General features: G+C 34.5%; 3 protein-coding genes across 3 annotated transcripts; 1 reads left to right on the top strand and 2 right to left on the bottom strand.

Annotated features, from left to right (window-relative positions):
- Positions 1-1,368: 1,368 nt before the first annotated feature.
- Positions 1,369-5,166, bottom strand: LOC116002010 (RGG repeats nuclear RNA binding protein A-like). Its single transcript, XM_031242017.1, has 7 exons — positions 4,768-5,166; positions 3,877-4,195; positions 3,690-3,755; positions 3,458-3,590; positions 2,656-2,814; positions 2,429-2,479; positions 1,369-1,833 (listed from the first exon to the last, which is right to left on the bottom strand). The coding sequence occupies exons 1-7, from the start codon at positions 4,964-4,966 to the stop codon at positions 1,660-1,662; spliced, it is 1,101 nt and encodes a 366-aa protein (XP_031097877.1). The 5' UTR covers positions 4,967-5,166; the 3' UTR covers positions 1,369-1,659.
- A 4,807-nt stretch (positions 5,167-9,973) lies between these two features.
- LOC116001251 lies at positions 9,974-11,005 on the top strand. The gene has a single exon (XM_031241141.1). The coding sequence runs from the start codon at positions 9,974-9,976 to the stop codon at positions 11,003-11,005; it is 1,032 nt and encodes a 343-aa protein (XP_031097001.1).
- A 7,180-nt stretch (positions 11,006-18,185) lies between these two features.
- Positions 18,186-20,862, bottom strand: LOC116001250. Its single transcript, XM_031241140.1, has 11 exons — positions 20,803-20,862; positions 20,498-20,564; positions 20,294-20,389; positions 20,080-20,176; positions 19,854-19,981; positions 19,679-19,724; positions 19,453-19,579; positions 19,096-19,380; positions 18,789-19,007; positions 18,551-18,699; positions 18,186-18,249 (listed from the first exon to the last, which is right to left on the bottom strand). The coding sequence occupies exons 1-11, from the start codon at positions 20,860-20,862 to the stop codon at positions 18,186-18,188; spliced, it is 1,338 nt and encodes a 445-aa protein (XP_031097000.1).
- Between the last annotated feature and the right edge of the window lie 1,787 nt (positions 20,863-22,649).

Here is a 22,649-nt window from a genome sequence, read left to right as displayed (position 1 = left end):
TATATATATATATATATATATATATATATATATATATATATATATATATATATATATATATATATATATATATATATATATATATATATATATTTGTGCAGTGAAACCCAAAAATTGATTAGTAATATGTAATATCATGTCACTAGAATTCCAACAATATTCCAATAACATTTTGACCAACTCTAGCAAAATCAAAAAAGACAACCAATGAGTCACCTTCTCCAGACAATTATTGGAGTTGCCTAGAAAGGCGAACAATAAATCTCCTGGAAAAGGCAACCACTCGCCTTCCCCAAGGAGGAGGCTAACATTTGGTTGCCTTCTGACCTTCTCTGCTGAAGAGGGCAACTAGTTAGGGGTGAGCATCGATCGATTACGATTAATAACCGTCCGATAATTGAATAATCGATGGGATCTTTTAGTACTACATAACCGACTAAAACTGATCAAACATACACATGTAACTGAACGAAACTGATTGTGTCGATTTCGGTCGGTTATTTCGATAGTCGAAAAACCGACAGTGGACTACGTAATTAATATTTAATAATTCCATAATTCATATTTAATAATTAATACTCCATAATAAATTGTTCATAAACTACAATCCAAGTTCACACTATTCGTAATTAATAGGCTAATACTTCAGTGTTTACAGATCACAAAACACAAAGAACACATAATACAAGTTCACACTATTCGTAATTAATAGGCTAATACTTCAGTGTTTACAGATCACAAAACACAAAGAATACATAATACTAGCCAAAGTGGTTGCACCTCCACGTGTGAGGGGTGGATTCGAATCTCAGTGGAAGCGTTATTTGGTGACCGCGTTGAAATTTTCAATTAGTTCAGTTATCAGTAATAACTGCGTCTTTTTAACGGGTGATGCCGAATAACCAAAAATTTTTTAGTCTTATAACCAATCGATTATTATTAGTTTCCACGGTTTTTTGATAACTATGCTCATCCCTACCACCATTAGTCACCTTTTCCACATTTAAGAATTTTGTCTCCAATTCAATGACAATGGTCAACCATAGTACGACAACCTATATACCAATAACCTCTTGATTACTAATAATTTAAACATTTTTATCCATTTTAATAAATTGAAATATTTAATTGCATTTTTCAAAACTTCAAGAACTTAATAAAGTTGAAGAGTGTATTTGATGGGAAATTGAAGTTTGCCATTGTTAAGTCTGAGGATCTCTTCAACTCATTATTGGATCGTGTTTGATTCAGTAAATTCGACTTCATAGGATAACCAAACTGTCAGAGATGTCAGAACTTTACCAGAATTAGATGCTCCTCTATTGATGTTTACCATCAGAGAACTATAGAGACAAAACAGAAACTAGATGCAGTGAAATAAAAACCCAGATTGAGAAAACAAAACTGTTACCAATTCAAGTCAAGATCCCAGAAAGAAATCAAAGATGTAGTAAAAAGAGTACCTAAATTCTAAAAGTAGAGACTGTAACCAAGAAAGTTGAAGATATAACCCTCGGACGGTAACAACTAAATGTACACTATTTAAAAGAACATGTTTAAAAAGATAATTGTAGTAAAGAAACAACCAGGTCCAGCGGGTTTCTGAGTCGAAACAATCACAAGTCACAGTCATAAGGTGTTGATGGAAAAGGGCGTCCATCACTTTGAACCCAAGGTAGGGAACTGCCCTACATCCTCAATAGATGGAGCGTCAACACTGGACAGGTTTCCACCGTATCCTCCTCGGCCACGCCCACGGCCCCTCCCACGTCCACCAGAGCGATAGTAGTTTTCTCCTTCAGTAGGTTTCAGAAACTCGTTGATGTTTTTCGTCTGGAAACAAAAGAACATGTTAAGGTGAGTTGTCGGGTATGAAGAAGGTGATGAATGAACAAAGAAAAAACTACAAATTTGAGAAGAAACATTAAAACTGAGATTCTTCCAGATATCCAGGAAACGGGAAACACAACTGATTCTCATGACATGCATTCTGACTTAATTTTACTATTCTAATAAGTATTGACATCCAAAATAACATTTTAAGAGTTATATGAATGATAAACAAAAAATGCAAGCAAAGAATTTGCACATATTGCAAAGTTTCTAGTATGCTCTAATTCTCCGGTTGACTCGTAACGGTAACTCCATAGGGAAGCAAGTCGCATGAAAATTTTTAGTATAATGAACACCTATTTTCAAGATGTCTGAATCTCTAGTACAATAACAAACATTACAGCAATTCAGTCCGTTAAAATAGTTTCAAAATCAATTTGCTTGAAAGTAGGGGCACTATACCACAGCGAATTGAGTCTGCATATATAGAGTATTTTGCACACCTCAAAAACTGCTAAATTGCTACTTGCCAAAAGCCTATAGCTAGCAATTCAGAAAGAAAATATATAGAGAAACATGAAAAGAAAAATAGTACCTTTTTAACCTTTTCTCCAGCCTCTTTCTTTTTTTCTTTCTCAGATCCCCCCTGCATGTTACATAGACATGAATCAATCTGCTATTCCTAAACCTCATAAACTTGAAGGGTAGCAGGAAAAACCACCAATACTTGACAAAATAAATACTTCAATAAGCAGAAACATCGAGCGAGGGAGAAATGCAACAAGGACGGTCACATTTATTATAAAACAAAACAAAACTCACCAGTTTAATGAAGACTTCTTCATCATTCTTCTTGTTGGAAAGCAACTGCATAGACGCAAACTCCTTATCCAAGCACACTTTTCTCTCCTCAGGCTTTGATGCAAGCAAAGCCTTCCTCTTCTCCTCCAGTACCTTCTCATATTCCTCCAGAGTCATCTCCTATCAAAGCATAAACCATTTTATGTGTCTAATTCAATTAATGAGCCTTGATTGAAGTTATTTTTAATTCAATTTTTCATAATATAAAGTTAAGTATTAATATACAAAATTTATATATTTAGGAACTATATTAAAAGTACTATTAAGCACAAAAAAATAAACTTTAAAAATAAGTAAAAAAATACTAAAGAAAATAAGCAAAGAAGAAAGAGTTGGTTTGACAAATAAATACTCCGTCGTAAACAAGGTAAAATGGGTCAGAGGAAATATTAGTTGAAGTGAGCAAGCAAACATGAGCATGTTAGCAACTTGTACATTACAATTCCAATTGAAATAGACACCTTTTTTCCATCTGTTTTAATAGGAGAAATTATAATAAAAATTATCTCATTGGATACGTCATTCAATGGCTGGTGCATTTTTTCCGTAGGGCAATGATGGTGGTTACCAGAAAAGAATTGAGTTATAATACTAGGTGTCCTGTGGGGGTAAAAAGTACTTCCTAGTGTGGGAGATCATGATTAGCTAACTATACAATTACATGATCACTAGATGTGACAATCAAAAAATTACAATTCACCAAGTTCGAGAGTACACGTTTTACTCCCAGGAGCATGCCTATCATTTTCCAAAAGAATTTTACCTTCTCCTCGGGCTCCTTTTCTTCTGTCTCATTTGTCGGAGAATCCTTGTTGGCATCTCCAGTATCTTCCTGGCTAGTTTGTTTCTCAGTATCAACAGTCTTCTCAACTTCATTAATAGGTTCCTCGGTTTCTCTGAATTGAGAATAAAGAAAGCATTAGAACACACACCAAAAATATCAAAACAAATGGCAATATCTACAATAAATTCATGTAATTTGAGATAATTCTTACGGAGCTATCTCATCTGTAGGAGTTCCCCAATTCCCACGACCAGAACCATCGCGCTTAAATTCATTCCTACAACAAATCACACATTTAAAAAAAAAAAGAGACGCGTAATCAACAAAGAAGAATGTTTCCAAAAACTGGAGTGCACTACGCAAAACTGCAAAGGTGTAGTAAATTGAGCAGTACTAACCCACGCCCTGTTCCACTTCGGCGCTCATACGTCCTCCGAGGGCGCTCCCCATCTGCAGCTTCACCATTGCTGAAACCTCCACGGCGACCACCACGGAAACCCCCACGAGGTCCACCATATCCTCCTCTTCTTTCAGAAGGCCTTCCACCTTCTCCCTCTTCTGAAGGTCTATAACCCCCTGATAAACCGTTGTTGCTGCCAAAGGTATTCTCAGTGTCTATAGAATCTTGATTGAACCCACGGCCACGGCCACCACCACGACCACGCCCACCACGTGGGCCACCACGTCCTCGCTGAAAATCAGTTTTGGACTCCCTTACTGCAACAAAATTGTTAAACATGAAAAAATGGAATTAGCATCAGCTCTTATGCATGGAAAATGCACTGGAGATTCATGCTTGATCAATATAGAACAAATGTCATGTACTTATGTGGTCAGACAAAATATTGAACAAGTAACTGTTGTAACACTTATAATAAATTTACTACATTCATTTTTATTCATGTGTTAAGCAAAATGTTTAAAAGGTCCAATGTCTCAATACAAACTACAAGGTTCACCATGATTCTACACATACAAATAGACCCCCATAAATACGTACACACAGGACTTGTTTAAGCAGGAAGAGAAGTGAAAACCAACATATAGGTGCTTTGAAAAGAATCAGAAGCTCATATCAAAGACAAACTTCAATCCATCCGCTAAGCAACCTTAAGCTCAAACCAAAATATTGGCACAAAAACCACATTGTTCTCTTTGTTCGACTCATTTAATCAATGACCAAATCATTTGGAGAAAAAGAAGGCGCATGTAGAATGTATATAAAGGGATATAGAAACAAATACAATCACACTTAAACATATTATATTAAAGGAGGTGATGCTGATTACCAGCGTCAGCCGGGGGCAAAGGCTTGGAGGGCATCTTGGCGGCGGCGGCGGAGGCGGGCTTGGCTGGCTGAGCCTGAGCAGGACCCTTCTTGGCAGCCGGGGCTGAAGGTGGAAGCTTTTGCTGCTGAGCAGCGAGGAGCTGAGATGGGTCGTCGTTGTCATCGTCACCCAGAAGGTCAAACGGGTTCATGGTCGCCATTCCTCGGACTTTCACTTGGGTACACAGAGATGTATCTAATGCCCGAATCTTCAACACAGATTACTCAACAGTAAAGAAAGTCTACTGATTGGACTCCATGGAAATGGATCAAAAGATAAAACACGGAACAAGATTAGAGAGCCGGAGAGACAGAAAACGGGGATTCTGAAACCTTAACAAAGGCGGCAGTGACGAGTGAAGTGGAACCTAATCTTAAAAACCCTAGCGGAGGGAGAATTCTATGTGACAGAGTTCATTGTATTGTGTGGTCATGGGCCGTGTTTATTGGGGCCCCGGAATACTATTTTTGGGGTTTTTCACCCTTCAGAAAACAAATTCTAACGGCCCATGTGATTTGTGAAATCAATTGAATTTAAATTATATGGAAAATAAATTATTTAAAATATTGACTCCATTGTTTTTTTTTCTTTTAGACAATGAGGTCTTCTAAATAGACTCTAATTGAAGTACCTTTAAGTCTGTACTATACTCAAACTAATTTTAATTCGCACTAGGTCAGTCCAATTAAAAGACAAAGTGTTGGCCAGATTGACTCTATTGTTTGATTTATGAGAAAAGAATTATTGAAAATAATTAGTCTTTACATGCTCCTACATTGTAAAGATATATAGGTGACGTTTGGTGGGTACTCAATTGTTATACCATGAAACATGGTACATCTTGCATTTTGGATTCTGATCCAAAAATTATGTGCTTGTAATTAAGATATTATGTGTATGCAAGTTAACATATTCTGTACATGTAGTTAATAGTTTGTGTCTATATTTATAATTTTATGTGTCTCTAATTAACATGTTATGTGCCATGAATTTATTTATAGGTACATAAATGGTTAACTGTAAGTATATAATATGTCAACTACAGGCACATAATCTGAAGATTATTTTGGATTAGCGTTCACAATGCAAGGTAGACCATGATTCATGATATAATTTTTTGTGGGAACTTTTGTACCCTACTATAGCATTTGATATCCATTATGGTTGTTATTTGCTTACTTTTATTATCCTACTATTGGATTTAAATACTTTAGTAATTTTAAAATTCATTACCCATCTACTTATCGATCTATTTTTTAATAATAAAGAAGAAAAAAATAAAAAGATCATTGTCCTTGCATTAAATACTGAATTTTAATGTATATACACATATATGTATATGTACATATATGTATCTGTTATGAATATTTGTAATAAGATTTTGATGAGCAAAAATGTACTTTTGTTGAAAATTTAGAAATTTCAAAATTTCATTTTATAAATGTACTAGTGTAGGAGAAATTTGTTTCTAAATTTGATTTGGGAAGCAACACCTAATTTAAAGAGAAGAAGATGGGGAAGAGTTGTAAATGAAGTAAAGAAAGGGGAAGAGTTGTAAATGAAGTAAAGAAAGAAGCAGGATTATTTAATTGAGCATAAAAAGGAGTAGAAATTGGAGTTTGAGCAAAATAAGGAAAAAAATGCAAAATTGTAATTTAAGGAGAAAATTTAAAGAGTAAATTAATTTTGGAGAAAATATTGGAGCTCAAATTAGATTTATTTGAAGATAGGAGAAAATGACGTATAATTGGAAATTAATTGGAGCAACGGTAGTAGAAGAACAAGCTCAATTTTCAGGTGAGTGCGTTCAATTTTCAAGTGAGCACGCAACCTTTTGTCACGTTCTCCATAGACGGCGCTAGTGTTGGTTTTCTGACCAAAGCAGCAGCCAACTTGCAGGCCAACACTACCGGAAAATGGCTCAAGGTCACTAGAAAAGTACAGTTGAAGCCTTCTCACAAATTCTCTTGTGTATTCCAAAATAGTGAACCCTTTTTACAACGCCTTTCCCAGGCTTTTATACATGCACTACCGAGTTCAATGATAGGTCTACCATAAATGCTACTGCTACAATAATTAATATAATAAATCCCATAAGAGTTAATTATCGTTACCGACTCTATTTCTCCTGCGTTGATACGCTACCTGCAACGACACTTCTAACATTAATTCATTACTATTAACTCTTCTGTAATGACTCATTAATGACCTGACGCCTTAGTTCACCCGAGATATTCTACTCTTAGTCGCACTTGACTGACCTCCCGGCTACTCACCTTCGCTCAATCGGCTCTTTCGATCCTCTCCACCCCATGTCTGGCTTCACCCCCCATTTGACCTTATCTGCTTGATTCTGTCTTCTACCCATCCTTATCAACCTGATTCCTCCATCTGTTCGCCTTGTAAACTTGGTTCCTCAATCTATCCATTTGCCGTCCTGGTTTCTTTGTCCATCCGTTCGCCAGTCTGGTTCCTCCATCCATTCGACCCGCTAGCTTGGTTCATCCATCCATTCATTCCTACTTGCCTGGTTCCCCTCATCTATTCCTCCTTGCCAACCTGACTCCTCCATCCATTAGTCCTGCATACTCATTTGGCTACCTTTTTCACACGCCCCGGGTATGTAATGGGATTCGACCAACTCTTTGCTAATCCGACCGACTTCTTGATTGGTTTCACTCTTTCTTAATTGGCCTAATCACATTCACTACCTTGAGTCGACTTCCGTCGCTCCCAGCTTTCCCTGGTCGACTCGCTTACTGTCACCTCTTCTCAATCTTGCACCTTCCCGTCCTTCCCCTCTTTTTACCTGCCACCGCTACTCTTTCGATCCTTAGGGCCCATATCCTATCAATAACAAACTTAAAATAGGAAAAAACATTCCTAATTTAAGTAAGAAAGTGGCATGATTAGCGCTCTTAAAAATCAGTTTGAAAAATGCAAGTAAAATACTACAAGTGTCCATCTTCCTTGATTGGGATTAGATTTGAGCCTCTCTAATTCTTTACTCTATCAAATGGACTTCTTGTTCATTCCACTAATGATGCTTTAAGAATGTAGTGATGAGCCCACTATGGACTCTTATTGGATCCCATGAGTGCTGGTTCCTATCATATCAGATTCTCAATTGGTCAAGACACACTTACTCTATCTCGTTGTCGACTCCTCGCAACTCGGAGAGTGGGGGATGGTGATGGATATATTGTAAACACCCAAGAATAGGGACTTGGGGTTCAGGAGCCCATAGCTCGGGCCCAATAAGATGACTTGGGCGGCCCAAGAAGAATCCATGACCCACAATCCAAGAGTCCATGACCCACAATCCAAGAGTCCATGACCCGGATAGAGAGTGAGGGTCCTCGAGGCCAGCCTCGAGCCAACAGCCTTCTCGCCTCGAGCACATCTCCAGGTTCAGAATGTTGGACCTTGACTTAATTTCGTGGTCAAACACGTGAATCTTGACTTAGTCTCGTGGTCCACTTTATTTTTAAGAATTTTGTTGGGACCCTAACTTGTATAAATATTGCATTGCCTTAGCATTACAAATCATGTCCTAAATTATTTACACAACATCTTTTGTAATATCCTTGCATCACTAAGGAAATATTATTAAACTTACATTGTCTTTTACTATTTTACCCTTTCTATTATGCGAACCTATTGATTCATAGTAAATATAAAATGCATCTGTGAATAATTCAATTACATGTGACCTAAATAAGTCTGGATATTCATAGTAATTATAGTGCATTGAGGGACATGAAATATATTTAAATAAATGTCTTTAGATTGTAAGTGTAATTTTCAATACAATTAAATCACTTTTTTTTCACTGTCTTTCCTACAATTTACTAAAAAATCAGAAATATGAAATGACACTGAACTAAGCGCAACAAATTATTGTGTGTATGTACCGTGAATGCAATATATATAAAAAAAATATTATTTGTGTATTGAATGTATATTATTTTTGATAATATATAAAAAAAATAATGTATTTTTAAATAATTATTTTACATATATTAAAAATGTAATTTTATTTATGGTTCACACATATGTTTGGACCATGATTCATGGAATAATGATTGACCAATCATTATTCCATGGACCATGGTCCACACATCTGTGTTGTGTGAACCATAAATAAAAAATACATTTTTAATATACTAAAAGTGCATTATTCATTTATTTGAATATATAAAATACATAATTTTTTTTATATATTATCAAATAATGTACATTCAGTACACAAATAATGTATTTTTAATATATTAAAGATGTATATTGCATTCATGGTCCACATAATAATTTGCCATTATTGACCAAGCACGTCAATGGCCGCCTTCAGGCTTCAGCCTAGCAGGATTGGTCTGAAATTTTGATGACGACTCAATTCCTTTCCCGGTTCAAACATAACATCACACGCTGAAAAAAGATTGCTACCAGCTCAATTTGATCACAACAGCTATGGCAAGTTGCAATTAAAGCTTAAGCATATATAGTCATCGTTAACCAACATTGTTGGCTTGGTGATTCAGCATCTCGTCCCTTAAGCATGAGGTTGGGACAGACGATTGGATTAGTCTTCCGATTATCAGCTGGAGGGATACCTTTGGACAACAAAAAAATATATATTCGTCGTTAGGCTGCCTTGGAGTACACTTCCAAAGATGAGATGTCAACTGCATCCTTCTTAGTTCTTATCACCTCTTGACGGTGACATTTGGAAGATTTCAGGGATAATTTGGCTTATTTTGTAATTTTGTTTGGAATATCCTACAATTAATACCTAATTTGATCACTCAACTATTAAGATTTTACCACTTTGGTACTCAACTTTCAAACTTACTTAATTTTATTTCGGGGAAATCACCGATTTGGTCCCTCAATTGTTGTCAAACTGTCAATGTTGCCCTTTAATTCTTTTTTCATCAATTTAGTCCCTGAAAATAATTGTTTTTAGTCACACAACTCCCTTCGGCCATATTCCGGTGAGAACTTCGATTAAGCTGGGGTATTTTAGTCATTTCGTGTCTTCAACCCTAGCTAGAACGCTGACTTCAAGACTCCTCTTCGGCGGCGGCTCCGTTAACCTCTCAGTTGACTTCTTCTTCTTGACAAGAGTTTTCTCCGCCTTCTTGAGCTTCACTTTTGGAAAACTTGCGACATGATGTTTTTGTGGCGGTATTTCTTGTTTCCTGGTCTCAACTCGCGAATCGAAACACAGAAAGAGGAAATCGTGTTTTTCTTTTTCGAACCCAATAGCTTCTCGGAACGACATGGATGTTCGGACTCTCCTGGGCTTCCCCTGTGGAGAGCCCTTAGTGATACTCTCCCTATCACTACTAATTTACTTATAAGGAGGGTAGATGTAGACCCAACATGTCCAAAGTGTGCTGATTGTCATGAGAATGTGTTTCACGCATTAGTTTTATGTACCTACTCCCAACTAGTATGGCATGAACTCAACTTACCTACTGTACCAGCTGGTGGAGGTTCATTTAGTGTGTGGCTCACATTTATTTTTATGAATTTTTCTGAAGGAGATATCCGGCTGGCGGTTGCAGCACTCTACTACTCTTGGCGTGCTCGAAACTCAGCCGTATGGGATGGCTTTCTCCCACTGCCAAGAAGAATCAAACAATCAGCAAAGGCTGCACTTCAGGCTTGGACGGCGGTTCATCACACCCAAGCTGCTGTTGCCGATCACACGGGCGCACAGGCAGATTCGGAACAGCACCAAAACATGTCACCAAAATGCTATTTCGATGCAGGATTCATGCCGAATACGTTGAAGTCGTCGTTTGGAGCGGTCCTACTCTCACCAGACGGGGCTTTCATGGCGGCTTGCGGAGGAACTCTATCGGACTGCTTCTCTCCATTAATGGCTGAAGCAGAAGCTTGCAGAATAACTCTTACGTGGCTACGTGGTAAGGGTCTGGATTCGGTGGCGCTATTTTCTGATTGCTCACAGTTATGCTCATATCTCTCACAGGAGTGCTCTATTCGTTCGCATGCAGGCTTTGCCATACATGCATGCAAAGCGTTAAGAGCAACTTTTCATAGCTGTGTGGTTACTTTCATTCCTAGATCAGATAATGCTTTAGCACATACTCTTGCCACATCGGCTTTCTCGCAGACTAGTACTGTGTATTCGGACTCTGTCCCACCAAACTCTATTTCTGCTCTTCTACATTAATGAAATTGTTTGTTTGGTTTTCAAAAAAAAAAAACATATATTTCCAAATTCCAATACAACTAAAAGAATTAATATACTTACACTATAATATAATACTAGTATGACACATGTGAGATGTACATATAGTAACATATATATTCAATAATGATATTATTTATAAAATTTAAATAGTGCAAATAAATAAATAAATACTCAAGATATTATATAATATTCTAAAAATATCTTATTATGATAAGGTATGTATAATACCTAATATCAAATTTTGCTTTATAATGACTTGTGTTGGGATTAAATTAAAAAAAAAAACACAAAACCATCGCATGTTAAACTACAAAAATACCATAGCCATACAAAGAAAGTTATACCAAAAAAATCACAAACAATGAACACAATTTGTGGGTATTTATAAGCAAGCTAAGGAACATCTAAAAGCTAGAGTGTAACCCAGTGGGGTAGCTCAAGTGGCAAGTGAGCTCTCTTTGTGGGAAAAAAATTTCCGGAGAACCTAGGTTCTAGGCTAGCTCCCGTGCCTCCCGGAGCGAACGCGGGTGGACCCAGACCGTTAAATGGACGGAGAAAGACCCGGTGTATTTACTAAAAAAAACTAGTGCAAAGTGACTTTAGTAGACACAAATTTTGAATTTGAAAATTTTAATAAATTTAGTCAGCACAACAAATAATGTATTTGACTGCCCAAAAGGATTATAATTTACATCTACTAAACTATTACACTAAATGTAATATTAGTAAGTGCAGACTATGCGTATTATTTTAGGTTTCCAAGATAATATATTTTTTTAGTAAATGCAGGCCGTGTGTTTTGCTTAACAACAACAACAACAAACAACAACACTTATATTCCCAAAAATATATTAATTTCAATAGCAGTGATATTTATATCCCATTCAAGTTTTAATGCCAACTAGTATTATACCCGTGCGCTGCACGGATGAGATTAAAGTGAATATTTAAGAAAAGGTAACTACTTTATTTAAAGCAATAGAATATTTGAGATTACAAATTATTAAAAACTTCATGGTACACAACATTTGTAGTATAATTACTACTCTCAGTACCTTCGTTTGCTATCTCGTAGACCTTTAGGGTTGCTAATCCTTGAAGCAGTAACGCAGAGTTGACCATGAACAAAGACCGGCTTCCTTAATAGTAAGCCTACATGTGTCACGGTTTGCCCTTGACTTTTGTTGATAGTCATTGCGTATGATAGCATCAAAGGAAATTGTCTTCTTTGGAATTTAAAAGGTAATCTTGTATCCATTGGGGTCATTGACATCCTTGGTATCAAGACAATTTGGCCTGCATTATTCCCTGTAACAATCTTTGCCTCCACAACATGATCAGATAATCTGGTGATGATAAGTCTTGTACCATTACAAAGACCCATCGAGTGATCTATGTTTCTCAACAACATAACCGGAGATTCCACCTTTAAAGTTAAAGCATGGTTAGGTATGCCAGACGCTTTCAAGCCATTTAGGAATTCTGGAGTGTGCATATCCGCTAGGATACCATTGTTTGAATCAGATTTACACACAGTATCGCAGCTGAGATATGTCTTGCTTTCCGCCACATGCAAATCAGTCATATATTCATTGATTGCGTTGACAACGTCTAGTGTGGGAGCCAAAATTGCCCGATTTGATATGTATTGTTGCTGACAACCCCCTTCCTTGAACAATGGAAATGTACTATCAACAATTGTGGCTATGTCATTACCATTAGATGGTAACAACATTTCATCAGGGATGTGTACGTTTGAATAACCATCATTAGGTCCTCCCATTGTGCCATCTCCGATAGCAGCTAGCCACGATGCAAATTGTTGAATTTTGCTGAGATCAGCTGTTGATTCTTTGTTTGAAAGTCTTAGATTCTTTGTTATCCTTAGCACTTGACATGAATCCCAAAGGTACGAAGAGTTGATTGAAGCTGACACAATGTCTTGTCTTGAACCTTTAGGGATGACTGCAGTATTTGTCTGAAATCACCACCAAGTACTACAGTTTTGCCTCCAAACGTACGGCTGGTAGCATTCTCATCAGTGAACCGAAGTAGATCACGCAATGTCCTATCCAGTGCCTCGAAGGAAGCACCGATGATCACGCATGCGTTGACTGGATTTGAGTCAATATGACCCTTGGCACAACGAAATGATTTCACCAACACATTGTGTTCATCCAGATCCTGCTTAATATCTTTCACAATTTCCAAATGCACTGGCGCACTACTGCATCATTTTCACCCATGCTAATACAAAATAGTAAGCATGAGTTTGTGTTAGGTTTATTTTTTTATGTAGTTTAACTAAATAAACTGATTAAGTAAAAAGTAAATTGATAGAAATGCAAAGTATTACCTGAATGAACTGATCCGATTGTATACCTCATTATCCGTGTCGTGGATGTATAATTGAGCAAATTTGGGCCTATTTCCTTCTTGAGGAATTAAGCCTCCAATTAAGTGAAAATTCTGACCATGAATCCTAAAACTAGGAGGGCCATTACCAATGTTTATGGATTTGTCCACCTTTGCTCCTAATGAGGTAAACGCAAACATGTTATTGTACCTTCTAATGTATCTTAAAAATTCTTTTTGTTTTTCTCCATGAGTAAAAAATAAGTCGAACAGCCTCTTAGGCGGTCGCATCATCTTAGGGAGCACAATTTTCCCATGGCCACAGCAACCAGAATACTTTGGTGTCCCGTACCGTGCACCTTTATTCATTCTCTCTTCAAACCAAAAGATTGCATTGCAATTTTGACAAATGTTGCTCGGATCATCAATATCGTGGTAAATCACTAATAAGAAGAAAACCATATATGATTATGAATTACATAAATTTAAAAAGACATATAATTTTATGAACTCAATATCCATTTTAATCTACAAATTAATACTAATTTTCTTACCAGCATCTTGACGCACATTATCATCATTGACCGTATCAACATTAACAAACAATTCTTGTAAATTGCGAACAACTGCCTGAGCTTCACATGTCATCTTTTGATAACTTTGAATGGTGCAATTCGTCTCCAAGTCCCTATTGGGCAAAGAAATACCTGCACCGTAAAAGTTGAATTTACAAAACTAACTGTCATTGTTTGTTGTCAAATTGGCATACCTACTCTATGTGTTTAATGCGTGTTCTCCCTGTGGACAAAAATGAATCTTTTGTAAGAGACAACATGGTTTATTTAAACATTTCCATGCCGTTATTGTATAACGATGTATTTCTCTCCGCTGGTCCCTTTACATTTGCGAAATCTGCTTCCAAATTACGACTAAAATCAACTGCCATATTGTACCTCGTGCATTGACTACCTCGAAGGTTTGTTGTGCCCAAAACTTATTACAACAATAAAATAAATGTCAACAAAATCAGAACTTAGCTTTAGATAACTATTTTTGTTTAAAAAATACAACATTCTATTTAATTAAACATATTGAAAAAGGTAATGTTAATCAGAATAAGTACATGAGTTGCATTGTAGAATTGCATCATTTCTATAGATATTTTCGACAACTGTTAATACGGCAAATTTATATTACGCAATAAACATTAACATACTAAAAAATAAAAACTATATATTTTGAAAGTATATGAACACCAAACTAAAGCATTTGAACTTAATATTACATAATCGTATAAGATGTAATTTAAAAGCACTAACCTGTACTCAAATTACTTAATGATTCGTCAACAGGTGTCGTAAATGTTGATTCAATAGGTATTGCCTTTTGTAAATCTTTGTAGCACATTATAGGATTCTTGTTCAATTTTGTTGTACATTGTGCTTTAGAGGGCCGAACTAAGATAATTTGAAAAATCATTACATTTCTAATATCAAATACAACAAATGTCAATGGAAAATAAATATGGTTTATGTGACTAACCATTAGTCACATCATTTAATCTTACTCTAACTTCTGTACGTTGTACTGAACTTGTAGCCGCTGAGGAAAAGCAATTCCATTAATGAGACATACAAAATAAATATTATACTCATTAATATAGAAATTAGGTAAAGGAAATATTTTAATGCAATTGGCAATTATTAAATTCGTTCTATACCTTGATTGGATATAAAACTTTGAGAAGACTTCTTGTTGCAACTAATGCTCGATTTAATTAGTTGACCACCTGTAAATATGATTTATTTATGCAAATAAATAAGAGTCCTTATGTTTATGCGTATACTTTTAAGAATACTTACTATGAGTTATAATGCTCAATGGTGAATTGATTGTATTTTCAAAAACACCAAAAACGTAAGGATCACTCAATTGCGACCCATTTCCATGTTTGGGAGTATGATTATTACTCAGCTCTAGATATGACGCGTTTTCTTTATCATGATTATTACTCAGCTCTAGATATGACGCGTTTTCTTTATCTGAAAAGCACAAAAAAAAATTACCATTAAAAAGAAAGTAGTAATAGTTTATTGCCTTAATCATAATGATGTATTAACTGAATTAAACTTTTTAGTTATACAATGCTTAAAAAATTAAGATTACAAATTATTAAGTACTTATTTGCAAGCGACATTACTAATTGCATTAGAAGCGCTATCTAACTGATTACAGATATCATTTTCCGGAACAACTATTAAAAAATGAAATATATATTAATAAATATAGCAATATATATATATATATATATATATCTGTAATAGCTGAGTTGAGATATTATTTAGCATAAAACTATAAGAAAAAAAAAACAGGGAATTCACCTGCTAAGTACACGTATTCTCTTTGCAATAGAGATACGTGTACTAAGAAGATGCAAGTGTGCTAGATAAAGGAAAGCAAACTGTTCCCTTCATCCAGATTACCTCAGTTGTGTACTCCATTTCAGTTGTGTTTTTCATTCTATCTAACGCCATCTCTATAACCGGTATCTCTCTCTCGCTATCTCACTGTCGATCTTCATCCCAAGATACACAACTAATGCTCAGACAATTACAACCCATTGTTGTTGGATCTACTTCGGTTCAACTGGATCATTTCGTAAGTCTTTGTTAAATCCTATAGTGGCTTTAATCTGTATTAATGTATAGCATTTGAGCGTCAATTTAGATAGAAATTGAAAATCAATAGCCTACTCGTTCTAAATTAATTTTAGGATCTCTTCCAAAACCTCACAAAATGTTCGATCTAGGGTTTTTTGCTTCAAGACTGTGATGCATGTGTTAGTTCTGTAGATTAATTGAGTCGACTGCTATGATTTTGTTTATGTGTATTTATAGTTTTTGTATGCATTCTTTATTTATCAATTAGGAACTATCAATTCATTAGGTTTACCTAGCAGATTGGATACATATTTTCATAGAATCTGCTATATTACTATGTTTTTGGAGACAAAAAAGATTCCTATAACGGTACTCTGTTATAACCGATGTATGAACGCAAAGCACTGTCCAGAGAATGTAAGTATTGCAGAGTACTCAGTGCGTACATGCTATTATAGGATGAGGGTGTTTCCTTTTACTGCCAATGAGAGTTGACTTGGTAAGTTGCTTCATTGTTTGCATTCATCAATTGTAGCTGTGTGTGTATAATTTGCTTTCAAGGTTTAGGTTTTTATATTGCTGTTTGATAATTATTTCAGAATAATAATGATAGTTTTGGTAGCCTTTATGTAAGCACTGGTATCTATTAGTATGTTGGAATACTAAGAGTCTTTAAAGTAATTAATGTTTCTATAATTATACTAAAATGCTTTTCAACCTTCTGGTATATGCTAAATCCACCACTGTATATCGTCTGCAATTTTTCAGTCAGTATTACGTTTAGTTAAATAAAATGTTGTAGTTGTTTTTTTTTTTTGGTATACGATTATTATATCAGTTTTCTTGTTTTGACTAATATGATAAATGTAGGTTTGGCAAATGATGAAATGATATTCTGATGCCTAATGATACAGTTTTGGATGCTATGTTGTCTGTTTTAATGGCTTCGGTTAATGTACTTCAGATTGATATTACTGCCACTGATTTGAGTACTAACTCTCATCTAAGTACTTTGTGGAGTACTTTAGTTGTAATTTATCCATTGAAGAGTACGAAATACTGGGTTTGCTGCTTGAGTAATAATCCAACCTGAAGTATTAGTGCTGCCAATATTCCACTGGTCATCATATGATGCTAAGTGGGGCGTAAGTAAGTTGAGTTGTGCTTACATTACTTTAGTTCATTACTTAGTCAAATGAATATCATTTCACCTCACCAAAGTAATGTAAGTTCTTAAAGAGACACTCCATGATTTCAAAGATAAGTAAATCATTTCACTTAAAGAGAGTGTGATCATGTGAAACTACAATTATATATACACATACCTGTCTGTGAACAGAGCTATTCATATTAATATTTATGTCGTTTTTTTCTGTTTAGATATGAAGATTACCATGTCGTTTATTTTATGTTTAAATATTCTGGTTATTACTAACCTACGATAAGTATCTCAAACTAAATTTGCTACTACTAATGTTTCAAAATGATCCAAAAATTTTTTATGTTTAAATATTCTGGTTGTTACTAACCTAAGATAAGTATCTCAAACTAAATTTGCTACTACTAATGTTTCAAAATGTTCCTTAAAGTTTTTATGTTTAAATATTCTGATAGTTACTAACCTAAGATAAGTATCTCAAACTACAATTGCTACTACTAATGTTTCAAAATGTTCCTTTCAGTTTTTATGTTTAAATATTCTGATAGTTACTAACCTAAGATAAGTATCTCAAACTACAATTGCTAATACTTAAGTTAAGTAAAATGACTATCTCAAACTACATTTGGTACAAAGTTTTAAGTTAAGTAAAATTTGCTTTCTGAACAAAGTAATAAACTAACTAAACATACTCTTTTTTCGCTCAAACTACATTTGCTCAGCAAATCAGCCTGCCATGGTAGAATTGTGTAATTATTTTGTGTCTGATAGAAATTAGACTTGACTGTAACATATGTATCATTAAATTGTGTTATAGTTTTATACAGTATTGATTGTGAACAAAGTACTAATCTAACTAAACATACTCATATGTATATTTAGGGCTACATCACATTAAATTACACGTAGTATGACTTTGCCTACTATCAAAAGCCATTTAGTATGACTATCCGTACTATCAATGGCTCTGGCCTTTCATTGAGATCTAGGTATGCAATCTTCCATCAGCTCCGTAGTGATTTTGCTCAGTCCTCTTGCTTGCTAGATACCTGCACACAAAACAACATAATACTATGCATATAATATCTCTATGTCCCTCAAATTGAAAATCCCAGTATCCCCAAGAGATAAGAAGTCAAGTTGACACATGTCTTGTGCCCAAAAGTACAGTGCAATATTGTCCTTGAATACACTACCCATCAGCAAAAAAAGGACGAAATTTAGTACAAAATTACAATGACAAAAGTACTGCAAAGTATCAAAACATGCTGCAATCCAGTAGTTTTTCTCAGTTTCTCATAAATTGTCTCTCAAAATATCTTGGCCTACACTCAATCTATTTTCTCTAACTTGACTTTGCTCTCTTTCTGCTTCTTGCCACTCTGTGTTGATGAAAATTGATCTAGCAAGCACCTCTTGACAGGTCCCTCAGTTGCATCACCAACAGCTACAGGAGGCAAACTTGCTATGGGACTTTCCGCTTCATCACTTAACAAACCCTACAATGCAAATTCAATGTAAGTATCTCTAATCTATTTGTAATGTGTTTAGATTTATTAAATTTTAGAACTGAATCATTACGTCATACCTCCAAAAAATCATCATCACCCAGACTTATAGGCATGTTAGAGTTGCATTCATTATCTTGCAATTTCAGAAGATGACTGCAATGTTCTTTCAGAACCTGTGGGTCATTGTTTATCCTCAGCACAGGAAATGGAGTGTTACGGTGGGATGTGTGATATGCCTTTGCTGTAATCTGAAACAGCAAAGTCTTGCCTACCAAATCTGTGATCTGCTGTAATGGCTGATTGGTTTGTAAAAACAGATAGGAATTAGTTCAAATTAGTTCAAATAAATAGTACATATTTAAAAAATAAAAAAACATAACTTGCCTTATTACTCTTTTCATATAGCTCTGCTGCTGGAATTCCTATCAACTCCTGGCACTCCCTATCCCATAGTAAAAATGAAGCATTACCCTTCATGTCCACAACACGTAGTGTAATCTTATACCTTAAAATACCATCTTCCCAAATCTTAAAACACTTGAAACACTTATTGACTCCTTCAGAAATTTTCAGTTTTTTGTTGCATCCAGGCTTCCTACAAGAGCTATAAAACCAATTAGTCGGAATAACAATACCTTGTATCCTTGCGGCAACCCAGAAATCTCCATACTGCATTGACACATAACAGAGTTAATACATAGATGTGAAAACAACTAAAAAAAATTTAGAATTATTTATTACCTTATCATTGTCATAGATCTCATTTATGGTGGACTTACTGCTGGATTCATCCATAGTGTTTGTAAAACTAAAACTTGACAGGGAAGCTATACTTCTCATCGGTGTTTGATATCCTATGTCTGTAAGACTGTAATGAAAATATAGTAGTAATGATGATTCCACAGAAATGATTGAGTACGTGTAAAGAAATAACAGAATTGGTCTTATCTGAAATACATACACATACCTGTCCCTGAAGTTGATAAATTCAGGATAGTCCAGATTGAATAGGACTTGAGTTACATCATAAGATGAGCAGATTTTGACCTCAGCATATGAAAGAAAACATAAAAAAAATTAATCGAGTATTTCATTTCTGTAGAACGCTTATGTGCAGAATTGTAAATTATGATTTGACTAACCTCTGAGCCCTCTTTTTATCCTATAGAATTGTATCAAAACTATCACAGGATCCTTGGAAGGAGCTTCATATAAATGCTCAATCCTGGAAACGTGGTCGTCCCAAAATGTGCAGGTTAACTTTTTACCACTGTTTGTTTAAACACACATTGCAAAGGCATACAAATAAGTTTACACACACTTTGAACACATAACTATTTGTTTGTACATAATAAGTTTTATACTTACTAGGCATCCTCCAGCACAAAGTCTATTAGCCTAGCATTATTTCCACCAATATTTTTTTCTTGAGGTCCATAAACTTCAACAACCCGACCAATGATATCTATTCAATAATTCAGAAAATTTGAAATAAGTTAACGGAAAAAAAACATAAACCTAATAGCCTGCCATTAGAAATACAAATGAATTAAAAAGAATATTGTTAGGCTAGAAATCTTACCAATGAGTTCTTTCTCATTTAATTCTGAATTACCTTTCAAACTATCGAAAGACCTTAGTCTGTACATGTACCAAGGGAAATTCTCTGACCTCAATTCTTTGAAAATAGTTTCATGATTGAATTGCATCATATATTCGTGCATGCTAGTCTTGTAGGTATGCTAGTTTGAAACAACGTAAAAGTTCTTGATGCCATACACTTTGCCTTCTACAAAACTATTGATAAACTTTGGAACAATCTTTGCTGGTATAGTTGCATGAATGACAGTTCCCTATCAATTAGTTATGTTATTAGCATTTACAATAGATAATGTATCAAAGATTATTTCTGCAGTACATACGTATGACAAATATGCCTAATTCTATTCTATGCGGATTAAGAGGCAAAAATAGACATGCAGATTAAGAGGCGAAAACACATACCTCTGAGTCGTGTAAGACCAGTTCTTAACTCTTTATGTCAGAAGAACGTTTCTTTTCCCTAACCAGGTAGCTACGAATAACTCTAACCTTGATTGCACTTCGGTTCTTGAAGGTAGACAATTCGCTAGCCAGAGAGTACATCCCCATATTCGATTGAAGTGAAATGCGAATGGATCAGTGTTTTGGATGTTGAGATTGATTTAGCGCTTCTAATGAAGCTGTAATATATAATGTGATCCCAAATCCCAACTATAAGTTTGAAACTGGCAGACTTCTACACAATCAATAATTGTTTTTTCATTCCCGGTGCTATATAAATGGACTCTCCTCGTTTGCCGAATCGTTGTAAACGATTCGATTTCCCAAAGAACTCTAATGATGGCGTCGTTACATTTTTAAAACACTTTTAAAACAAACGATTAATTAACGTTGTTACCTTTCAGACTTTGAGTGCCAAAGCATTAACTGCGCTAAGTTGCCTAATTCGAGCGCCCCTTTTTTGTGGAACAAAGCGTCACCGTTTTCGCGTGGGCGGGAATTGTGGCCTAAGTGCATTTACTGCTCTTCTTATGGCTATTTTATATTAGAGATTTATATCGTGGACCAGGGTCATCTTTCATGGTGGACCCTGGTCCAAAACAACATCAGTTTATATAAAATGTCAATTAGTACATATTTAATAACACTATCATAGACTATGTTCTATATTTGTTCTATATGTCCATAAATCAAACCTTAATGTCCATAAACACTAAACTAAATGTACACCATATGCATTTTCATTCACTCTATAGTATGTTCATAAAATTCATTTTATATGTTCATAAAAATAAATAATGTACATAGACAATATACTATGAGCTCATAATGTTTAGTAATATTCATCGTGTAGTATACTCATATGTTTGTTCTATATGTCCATAAACATTAATGTTCATAAACACTAAACTAAATATACATCATATGTATTTACATTCACTCTATAGTAGGTTCGTAATGTTCATTTTATATGTTCATAAAAACAGAGCTTAATGTATATAAACTTATAAATATTACTACAGATGCTTCATGTTTAATAACATTCATCTCATATTATGTTCACTAGTTTTTTCACGTGTGTTGCGCGAATAAGATAATGCCCAATATTTATTTTTAAATAAGTACTTCAAAGTATATCAGCACAAGATTATATAGAAGATGTTCATGCATATGTGATTGAATTTTAAATTTGTTTATTTAAATCGGTAATTCAAAGTATATGGATGCAAGATATATATATGAGAGGTTGATTATAATTGTCACTAAAATAAATGTTTGCAATTTTGTAAAAACTATAGTCAAAATACTTAGTCTAAAAATGATATTATAAATAAATGCTGCTTTTGGTAATAAAAATTTATACATATTAAATCATATTAATAAAGAAATGTGGTTTACCTTTAAAGTGAACAACTGTGATGTAGTCCAAAAAATATTACGGGGTAATTTCTCGCTTCAATTTATTGATTATTTAAATGTCTTCTTTGTCAACAAATCCTCCTTAAGTAGTTAATATATGATTGGTTTCAAATTATTTTTAAATTTTTTTCTATGTTATTAATAGAATACTTGGTAAATAAATATATAACATTATTTTGTATTATAACATTTATACATAATATTTAATTACAAGATAGTGTAGAAAGAAAATAATGAATAATATAGTGAATATAATTAATTAATAAATTTGAAATAAAGGCAATATAAGTAATGAAATTATATCTCTTTTTAAATTTTTTTTAGATAATGAATAATATTTATTGTAGAAAATAAAGACTATATAACTAATGAAATTATATCTCTTTTTTAATTTTTTGATAACGAATAATTTTTATTGTAGAAAATAAAGACAATATAACTAATTAAATTATGTCTCTTTTTTAATTTTTTGATAA

This window comes from Ipomoea triloba, chromosome 13 (genome assembly GCF_003576645.1).
Source record: "Ipomoea triloba cultivar NCNSP0323 chromosome 13, ASM357664v1".
In the NCBI taxonomy this organism is placed as follows: Eukaryota; Viridiplantae; Streptophyta; class Magnoliopsida; order Solanales; family Convolvulaceae; genus Ipomoea; species Ipomoea triloba.
This window is presented reverse-complemented; position numbering and strand designations above follow the sequence as displayed.

Bases quoted from the DNA above. Each gene is read 5' to 3' on its own strand.
- LOC116002010 (XM_031242017.1), bottom strand. From the start codon at position 4,966: ATGGCGACCATGAACCCGTTTGACCTTCTGGGTGACGATGACAACGAC. The intron at 2,815-3,457 runs GTAAAATTCTTT...ATGCTTTGATAG, and splicing joins AAAAGGAGCCCGAGGAGAAG to GAGATGACTCTGGAGGAATA. The intron at 2,480-2,655 runs GTGAGTTTTGTT...TGTAACATGCAG, and splicing joins AAGAAGTCTTCATTAAACTG to GGGGGATCTGAGAAAGAAAA.
- LOC116001251 (XM_031241141.1), top strand. From the start codon at position 9,974: ATGATGTTTTTGTGGCGGTATTTCTTGTTTCCTGGTCTCAACTCGCGA.
- LOC116001250 (XM_031241140.1), bottom strand. From the start codon at position 20,862: ATGGGGATGTACTCTCTGGCTAGCGAATTGTCTACCTTCAAGAACCGA. The intron at 20,390-20,497 runs GCAAAGTGTATG...CTATTTTCAAAG, and splicing joins TATCAATAGTTTTGTAGAAG to AATTGAGGTCAGAGAATTTC. The intron at 20,177-20,293 runs GTAAGATTTCTA...ATTATTGAATAG, and splicing joins AAATGAGAAAGAACTCATTG to ATATCATTGGTCGGGTTGTT.